Raw genomic sequence first — 9,478 nt, 5'->3', positions numbered from 1 at the left:
AGGCACACGTTTGTGACACCAGATGGCGCAATTGTGTATTTGCGTGTGGGGAGTCTTGCAGTAGAAAATTCGACTGTAGCGCCGCCACTGTGGGCTAAGCCCCGAATGTTTCCAGGTCCAGGCGACGCCCCTGGTGAGTAGAGATATACTGCGCGAAATACAGATAGCAGGAGACAGAGGACAGCCATGGTCAGATAGGAAAACATTCAGTAGCTATCTGGATCAGTCTTATGCGACAAATGGAAACTGAACTAAAGAGAACATATGAAACTTATCAGTCTGTGTGATCTGCCTGTAGGGAGGGGCGGGCCGGCCCTGCGAGTAAAGTAACGAGTAAAGTAATGAGTGAGTAACGAAGTAGTGTAATATATTACTTTTTTAAAAAGTAATATATTACATTTTTTTAGTAACGACCCCATCTCTGGTTGTCTGTGACTGTAAAAGAATGGGCTTTCTAGCTATAGCTAGCTCATTTTTCAGATGGGTCCGTTGGGTTGTCGTTAGGCAGTGTTCAAAGCCCCAGTCATCCGGGGTCAAGGCCAGGACTGGCCATCGGGAGGACCGGGAGGTTTCCCGATGGCCTGGCCTGTTAAGTGCAGCCTGTCCTCCTACAAAAAACGACCAAATAGGTCGATTGTTTAAGCAGTGTTGATCCCGATATTACGACCCATAGCCACGTAGCTTTCCCATTATTCATTTCTAGCAGCAGTTTATTACGACCTTTTGTCACGTTTTGTCACGATCGTAATCCCGTGAACTTTAACCTTGCGCATCAATAAAAGTGCGACGAGCCAAGAAGATGAAGATGAAGAAGAAGATGAAGAAGAAGAAGAATTGTTAAAGAGCGTCAGAGCTTTACAAGTGGTAAATCTGATTTCTGTATTTCATTTGATTTGTTTACGCTTTTAATTAATCCTGTCGTTTTTCTACTAATCATGTTTAACCACGATATTTCAGTTTTACGTTTTAGGGCTGGCCCGTGGCATAGGCAGTATAGGCGAATGCATGTTGTTAGCAATAGCATGGCTGTAAAGGTTAGCGCTTAGCTTAGCGCTTAGCTTATATGCGCTAACGGATATGTATTGCAATATAAGAAGGTTCGTCTAGGGAGAGTTTTCTCCTTCGCACAAAAGGAGCTAAAATCTTGCCTAAAAACAAAACCCTTAGTAGCACGTGACATAACACATAACAATGGCAAAAGTATGTATATTCAGCTAACCAGACCAGGACATGATATGAACGTAAACAATGCGAAAGGAAATGGCACTTTAATAATAATAATAATAATAGTTGACATTTACATGGCGCTTTTTATAATGCACACACTTTTTTTTTCTTCGAAATGTCACCTAACATGTTGCATTCATGATAGTTAGGGTAAGTTCAACACTTGAATATCATCAGGTCATGGTTGTTTTACTACTTTAAACATTCGCTAATTCAACTTAAGTTTTGTGAAAGCATCACATCTAGTTAAAAAGAGAAATATATTTCCCTGTAATTACTGATTTACCTGGGACTTGATTGATTTTGGTGCCTGTAGTTTTATTTTGGCAAATGCTTATTTATGAAGCAACAATTAAATTACACGGTAGCACAGCTAATCTGAGTTCATCTGTTTGGTTTTTTTCAGGTCATCTATCAATTCAATTATATGAAGTAGCCTATTATCATAAAAAAATCAACGGTTCTTTTCAGAGCCATATTCCTCTTCCTACTCTCTTTCACCCCTCTCGTTTTCTTGTCTTTTGTTTTGTTTTTCTCCCTCCCTGTATGTCAGTTCATCCTTTGTTTGTTGTTGCCCTTTTTATCCTCACTTAAAAATGGCATCCAAGCAACTGAATGAATGGCTAGAGATAGGGAATGCCCTCGCAGATGAGTTGGCAAATAAGGCAAGTACAACATTATCCAAAAATGTATTATAACATTTACTCAAATGATAACAGACACACACATTACAAAGATGTGTGTGCAACAATTAAGGGAAATATATAATCTCTTTTATATATTTATATATTAAGATACCAAAGAAACCGAAGATACAGAAGATACCAAAGAAAATAACGCAAGGATCAAATGTTTCCTGGAGGAAGAGAGACCTGGATGGGAACATTATAGCCCAACATTGGAATAAGAATCGATCTGGTCTGTAAAATATAATCTAGTTCTAGTGTTTCATTAAGTTTTAAGGTCGTTGGTCGGTCCTCAATAATGTTTCCCATATCATCGTACTTTGTTTTATGCAGTTAAACCTTCCAGCTCTCAGGAGTCCCCAGAGGTCGAGGAGACACATGAGATTCCTCTACAGGTCCCAAGTCTTGGTATGCACAATGAATTCTTAAATTATCCTTCAACTTGAAATGTAGGTAATTGTTTGTAGTATGTAATAGCTTTGTTCATGATACATTGTAAAGTGAAAAGCCATGTATGGAATATTTTTTTTAAATTAAACTAAATTCCATGATTTGTTTTATATTTTGTTATTTTATATCAACATCTTCAGACACTGAGAAACCTGTTGGGTTCTCTCACTGTCCCTGCATCATCAGAAGAAACACCCACTGCATCAACATGGACCCAAAGGTAGTTGAAACGTGAACAAAAATTCAGAGCTGCAATGCCAGAGCTCCTTAATTTGAAATTGGCTGCAGAGATTGTCACTACACGTTCCTGTCTCCAATGCAAAACTGCTGATGCTGTGGTCCGGTGCTTGGACTGTGTTCCACCAGGAACTCCCTTTCTTTGTCCGGCATGTGACCCTATTATCCATGGTAAACATGTCTTCCATGACAGGGAAGCCATGTTTGATGGGTTTTACAGACCTATTCCTCCCACATCCTTAGTGGTTGTGGATGAAAGTGGCCAATATGGACTCTGTGAACAAGGTGGGTTCAAATAATGTATTACATATTCCCTTACCATGGTTTCCTAATGTGCACTACATATACAGCGGCATCATTTTCACCATGTCGGAAGTTTGCTTTAACAGTTAAAATGTCTCAATTTGTATTGACTACATTTCCTAACATGTCCTAACATGCATATGAATCTCTGAAATTGTCTTTGCTGCAGTGTGTCTGCTTCCAATTCCTCCGCCATCCCAAATCTGCTTCTGTGGTCCAAGCCAAGATTTCACCATCATCCCAGGAAAGCAGACCGTGTTGGTGACTATCAATGGTTTGTTGCCACCAGAAGACGATCAAGCAGAAATACAGGATTACTATTATACTTTTGTCCTACATTGCATAGATAGCTGTCAAATTGCACATTTATATTTTTTCTCAGGTCCATACAACGTTCGTCTGCCTTCTGTGTGCTGTCCAATTTGTTCCGCCAAATGGTCCCCGAGCATAGGTGACTTGCTGGGATACAAATACTGGCCAGCAACCGACAGCTGCAAAATTATTTTTAAGTTTGATGTGTTCACATCATTCGAGCAAATGAAATTGGCCAGCCCAGCATTATCCCAGCAAGTATTTATAAAAATGCTTGAACATCGATCGTTTTCCACAGGAAGGGTAAGAATAAAATGTGGTTTTCAAGATTTTTGAATACCAAACTTTTAATTAACCAAATGAATACCATTCTTGTTTCCAGACAGGCAGAATCTGTAGCGATATCTTCCACAGAGTCTTTCGGGAGTTTGCCTTCTGTAATTACAGACAAGAAGATCTATGCCTGGTGGAGCCCTTTAAATGCCCAGCATGCATACCTGACCTGCTGGCTATTGCTGTAGATGGCAATAGAAAGCATTATCGCTTCAAGAAGTCCAGAGGGTCAGTGAAATCATATTCTCATTTTAGTTGTTGTTTTATTGACTAAGCTTAATGTCTTTGCTGAAATGTTTAACTTTCCCCAACTCTGCAATTTCTTTTTCCAAAGTTTGTAGACCATCAGAAAACAATAGTTGGTTTGAAATTACACATAATTATATAAATCCAATTCATAAACATTATTGTATATGATGCCTGTAAAGTTAACTCAACTTTAAAATGTTAAATGGTTGACGTTAGTTGGATATGTTGGAGCTAAGAACCAGTTTTGGATATAATCGCTTCATGAAAAATGTATTAAATTGCCCAGGAACCTTTTTCTATGCCTTCCTCTGCCCTATTCCATGCCCATCAATATAAAGGATGTACTTTTATTTTTACCTTTTTACAAGAAGTCAGTAAACTTTTCACTAATGTTAAATAATGGTGACAAAAGACTTTACACAGAATTACAGATCAAATTCACAAAGACCTTTTCCACATTTATGAAAATGTTATGGCAAAAGCAAATTGGCCACATTAAATAGAGGACACAATCAAACTTATGTATGTATGATAATGTTGCTTACAATGTCTTTCTCGAATTTCGCAGGACAGATGAACCGTCTCTATTTGATGGACTGTTCATTGCCCAGGACAGTAAAGTGTCTGCCTTTGTCGACAAAATCAGGAGCCAGATGACGATTGTAAGAATCTATTCAATCCCCTAACCCTTTATTTATTTTTTTTAGCACAGGGTTAAATGTAACAAATTGTGTCTATTTCAGAAAAGTGGTCGTGATGTTTGTGGACCGGCAACATTCACAGCTTGCAGAGAAACCTCACACAAGTCCAGGGCCAAGGTGGATGAGGAAGGCCTGCAAATAGCTGTGTGCAGACATGGCATCTTACTACAAGGCCTAAATCACTACCGTGGTGAAATATATGCCTACCCAATGTTCCTGCAGAAGGAGCTGGCTGAAGTTGCGAATGCAACATTATTTTGTATGGATGTTGCCTGCAGGTAGTTATAACTATTGCAAAATTGGAAGTGTTTGTGGGAAACGTGTTATCTATTTAATTCTTGCACATCCAGTAGATGTAAAGCAAAAAAAGCATTCATTTGGATAAATGCTGATGTTGGTTACAAGGATTGTACTGGTCATTTTAAGGACCTGGTTTATCTTTTTACTATTATGCCATCATGCAACTGGAAAAGCTAATTGATTTTGTCATTACAGGTACTGGCCTTATTTGGAGAAGATGGCAGCAAAGTTGCCTGAGCTCCAACCACTTACAGAGATGAAACCTTTTCTCTCTGTAATGCACGCCAAGGCCCACACAGGCAAATGCGAGGTACAGTATGCAAGTTAAACATTTGTGTCACTAGATTCAAATGTTTTAGAAATTGTAGTGCACATAAGAATATCATGTAGTATATTCTATTCAAGCCTGTGGAATAATTGTAATAGTTACAAATGTTGACAAAATTGTTACAAAACAGACTGTCACAAGGATAGGCTTCCAAAACCCATTATGTTTATTTTAGTAAATATATCCGCACTGTAGAAATAATTAATGAACAGAGCTTCAAATAACTGCAGTTGTGACATTGTAGTTCAAAGCATAATTCAATCTCAGAACATTTTAACTTTCTGAAATTGCTCCTGACACTGATGATAACTAAAGATGTACAGTACAAGAAATTATAATATTGAACTAAATAGCTAGATCTCATTGTTTATGATTCTGAGCAGGTGAAGTGGGGTGGCAGAAGCCAGGAAGGTGCTGGAAATACTGTCGGCGAGGAAGTGGAACAGGTTAACAGCTTCCTCTCAAGGGCAGCTCTGACAACAAAATACATGACCAAATCAGTGTGGTAGAGGAAAACAAATAGTTTTAAGTAGTGCCACATTGTAAAGCTCATATGAATTTTCATGTTTTTGTGTTTACAGCTAGAGCAGATATGATAACCGTGCTGGCTATGCAATGGAACCACAGGAAGGTGGAGAATCTCCACAAGACACTCTCAAAGAGATTTGTCAAAGTAAGACGTCCATGCTGCATTTCAAAATGTATATTAAGAATATCCGAGTTTCTTGTTGTAGTAATTTAACACCATCCTTAGCTACATGTTGTTGAATTGAATGTATTCTGCAATCATTTCATTATGATGGCGCTGCCATGGCACACTGTTTTGCCAAGAGAGTCTCTGTTCTGTTTGTTTTTAATAAAGCACTATAGGTTGATTCATCTGAATTTCTGGATAATAATAATAATAATAATAATAATAATGTTAATCCTGCTTGATCTTGAAAAAAAAGGGACACTAAGGTGATACTTGCCAACCTTGAAGAGAAGGTGTTTAGCATTTCATGTTGTTGTCTGGTCAGTTAATGTGCATAAAGGAATTCAGTAAAAAACAACCTTCTCAACCAACTGGAACGCATATTCACTTTTTCCTTTTAAACATTCTAAACAGACTACACAGAGAGCACAAACTGAAGTGGACAATCTTGAGAGTCTCAAGCAAGAGCTGAACATCTCCCTGGAGGACACGGAGCAGTGGGTGTTGGAGGTCAAGCAATGGGCAGCCACTGGTATGTTATATGATCACTGTGGTGTAGATTTGGTTCCATATTTCCAAACATTTGGCTTCATGTTTTATGATTACACCTTGTTGTTTCTGTTTTCAAGAGAAACATGGAGCCCAGAGTAGCCAAGAGCAGCTCCAGAGAGAAATAGATGAAATTATTTATTCCCTCCGAAGAAAGAAACACGACCTCTATCGACAAAATGGTATTTATTATTACGTTATCTAGAAACAATATTTGTTTCTTGTTGTTGTTGTTTGTATTATTAATATTAGTTTATTTGTATTTTGTTTTACTTTACAGACAGCAACCAAACAAGGCAACGCAAACGGAGAAGACTGACAGAGCTCAAGAAGAAACTCAGAGAGAGGATACTGCAGTACAACACCATTGATGCCTGTTCAGAGAAAATTGACACAGAAGCAGCATGCGGTCTGTCTGAGGATGTCATTCTGCCCTGGGAGGCGCAAGGAGATGGTAAGAAACAACTTGTTTTTGTTTGCCCTAGATATTCCATAAATTCAGTTGAAGTACTAGAATACAATCACCAATGTAACACAGAGCTGTCAACATAGGTGTCACAAATCATCATGATCACAACAAATCATTTTAAAATAATTATATTGAAAGGTCTGTATGATGTTGCCCTATCAAGTCTTAATAGTCTAGTCTCACTGGGACAGGCATATCTATGGAAACAGTAAAACCCTTCCTGACCACCCTGAACTGCATACTAATGTTGAATCTCAAGACATACTGAATGTAATTCTGCCAACATAGACAGAATTGAAAAAATTCAGCAAGCGACGAGGTTGAATTTTTTTTTACCAGATTTTAAGGTTTTGGTCAATTTAATTTAAAAAGATTGAATACAAACTGATATTATTTGTTTTATTAGCCTTACCATTGTGGTTGTTATATTTTGTGTTTTTTCCATTATAGTGGTGAACCTGCGCACAAAGAGACGACTTTTTGACCAGGTTATGCTGGTCAGGCGTATGGAAGAGGAGAAAGTCATCATTGTGAAGGAGATGACCCAGCATTGTCAAAATCTGAGGCAGGCACTGGACAAACTGGACCACCTCCTTCATCAGACAAAAGACGACATCAGGAACCAAAGTATGTTCCACAAATACCGATTTATAACATTTGCCACTGCCCCCCTCCCAGTGTCAAATGTCTATCACTGAATAGCATCTGTAATGATTGCATTTTTTCTGAATCACAAATCTTTTTAGCTAATATACAGCCTCGGAGTTAAACATTCAAATTGCTTATATGGAACCAACATCAATGCTAATTAAAAGTTGCCTTACATAGACTGTCATTTTGTCCTTTTATTTTAGTTTCTCCAAGCGATATAACAGAAGAGGGATACAGGAGATTGCACTGCTGTATTTTACACCATCAATATCTTCTGGAGCAGAAACTGAGCAGAGTCACCAGCACCTACAGCTGTATTGGCTCGGACTCGTCTTTTCTCATGATGGAGGAAGACATTGAAGACGGTAATGAGGACGACGAACAGGACGGTGATGAGGACGGTGATGAGGACAACGAACAAGACGGTGATGAGGACGGTGATGAGGACAACGAACAAGACGGTGATGAGGACGGTGATGAGGAAAACTAACAGGACGGTGATGAAGACAACAAACAGGACAACGAACAGGACTTAACAAGTCTATTGTGTTGTAAAGCGCTATATAAATCCCATTTATTATTATTATTATTATGCATGTCAACGTATTAAAACGAGTATTACGATTGAATGGCTTGTTTATTACCTTTTTTTTTATATGATCCTGCTTTGCATTTACTATGTCTGGTATTCAAGTAAATGCCATTAGCAGTTATCAGTCACCTTCAGATCCGAGTTACCTCGAGGGCCGGAGGTTCCCCACCCCTGGTATAAGGTTTTGGTGATCACCCTTATTATCATCATGTCATTTAATCATGATCTGTTTAATTAGCCAATGCTTACATCCAAATAATGTGTCTAGACTTTACTCCTACAGACACAAACTAACAATAAAAATTGAGCTAAGTAATACACTCACGAGCCACTTAATTAGGTACACCTTGCTAGGATAGGTTGGACCCGCATCTGATTTCAGAACTGCATTAAGTCTTCATGGCATAGATTAAACAAGGTACTGGAAGCATTCCTCAGAGATTTTGCTCAATATTGACCTGATCGCATCACGCAGTTGCTGCAGATTTGTCGGCTGCACATCCATGACGCAAATCTCTGGTTCACCACATCCCAATGGTGCACTGTAGGATTTGGGTCTGATGACTGTGGACTGTGACATTTGAGTAAAATTCATTGTCATGTTCAAGAAACCAGTTGGAGAATATTTGAGCTTTGTGACACGGTGAGTTATCCTGCTGGAAGTAGCCATCAGAAGATTGGTACACTGTTGTCATAAAGGCATGGACATGGTCAGCACAACCCGGTATCACGGCAAGACGTGAACATGTGACGATTTACCATGATGGGAGACGTGAAGCTGTCACGATTTCGTCCCTTCAAACGTGACAATTACACAGTATTGTTAACGTGGCCCAACCAGTGGAGATATACCCGGAAATGCCAATCAAATGCTACCCCGACGGTCGGTTGTTATTATTATCAATATTAATATAATAATGATTTAATTCGTAATAGTCACACTCAATTTCGCCAATTTTCTTGTTGCCCCAGCTGGTCGGCACCTCTTTTAGCAGATACAAAGGCTACATTCATTTATTAAATCGATGTGTGTGGATGTGGAATTAACGGACGTGACGTTGCACGATTGCGTTACCAGGCAACAGCTTCGGTTCATGTTAATTTATAAACTCTTCAACTCGAACCGTAGTTATATTTTAAAACATTTTAGAAAGCCTCACGAAATACTTTAATGTACATTTTAATTTAAATGTGAAGGAATGTGTGTATAACAAAATACATCCGTCAAAAACAATACCGGAAACAGACGTAGGCAAGATCCTCGGTTATGGCTAGAAAGGATCCGTCTAATGTAAATATGACGTCACGTTCTCGTTCTAACTCTCGTTGTAATCGGAGCGGCTCGGTTGTAATCGGAGCGGCTCGGAAGCGCAGTCACGTGGCTGAATGTTTACGTT

At 38.8% G+C, this 9,478-nt stretch overlaps 1 protein-coding gene and 1 long non-coding RNA gene across 4 annotated transcripts; both read left to right on the top strand.

Moving 5' to 3' along the window:
• The first annotated feature begins 697 nt into the window (after window positions 1–697).
• On the top strand, window positions 698–2,146 carry LOC307024251. Its single transcript, XR_013803875.1, has 3 exons — window positions 698–864; window positions 1,634–1,892; window positions 2,022–2,146. It is a non-coding gene; the product is annotated as an uncharacterized lncRNA (long non-coding RNA).
• Window positions 2,147–2,592: 446 nt separating this feature from the next.
• LOC307024242 (uncharacterized protein) lies at window positions 2,593–7,984 on the top strand. Of its 3 annotated transcripts, XR_013803870.1 has the most exons (9): window positions 2,593–2,885; window positions 3,073–3,177; window positions 3,286–3,518; window positions 3,598–3,776; window positions 4,366–4,459; window positions 4,541–4,776; window positions 4,994–5,108; window positions 5,510–5,799; window positions 6,235–6,352. XR_013803870.1 is itself a non-coding variant. In XM_079658208.1 (6 exons), the coding sequence occupies exons 1-6, from the start codon at window positions 5,719–5,721 to the stop codon at window positions 7,977–7,979; spliced, it is 939 nt and encodes a 312-aa protein (XP_079514334.1). In that variant the 5' UTR covers window positions 5,686–5,718; the 3' UTR covers window positions 7,980–7,984. The 3 variants fall into 3 exon arrangements, 1 of the variants encoding a protein (XP_079514334.1); XR_013803871.1 differs by having other exon boundaries at window positions 3,073–3,518; XM_079658208.1 differs by lacking the exons at window positions 2,593–2,885; window positions 3,073–3,177; window positions 3,286–3,518; ... (2 more) ...; window positions 4,541–4,776; window positions 4,994–5,108 and adding exons at window positions 6,450–6,551; window positions 6,650–6,823; window positions 7,289–7,465; window positions 7,693–7,984 and having other exon boundaries at window positions 5,686–5,799.
• The last annotated feature ends 1,494 nt before the right edge of the window (window positions 7,985–9,478 follow it).

This window comes from Notothenia rossii (genome assembly GCF_949606895.1).
Source record: "Notothenia rossii genome assembly, chromosome: 11".
NCBI lineage: Eukaryota > Metazoa > Chordata > Actinopteri > Perciformes > Nototheniidae > Notothenia > Notothenia rossii.
The sequence above is the reverse complement of the archived record's forward strand: the minus strand, read 5'-3'. Positions and strand labels throughout refer to the sequence as shown.

What these genes read in the sequence shown, in the direction of transcription:
- LOC307024242 (XM_079658208.1), top strand. Translation starts at nt 5,719, where the DNA reads ATGATAACCGTGCTGGCTATGCAATGGAACCACAGGAAGGTGGAGAAT. An exon ending in TCTCAAAGAGATTTGTCAAA is followed by an intron (nt 5,800 to 6,234) that starts GTAAGACGTCCA and finishes CATTCTAAACAG; the next exon opens with ACTACACAGAGAGCACAAAC. An exon ending in CTGGGAGGCGCAAGGAGATG is followed by an intron (nt 6,824 to 7,288) that starts GTAAGAAACAAC and finishes TTTCCATTATAG; the next exon opens with TGGTGAACCTGCGCACAAAG.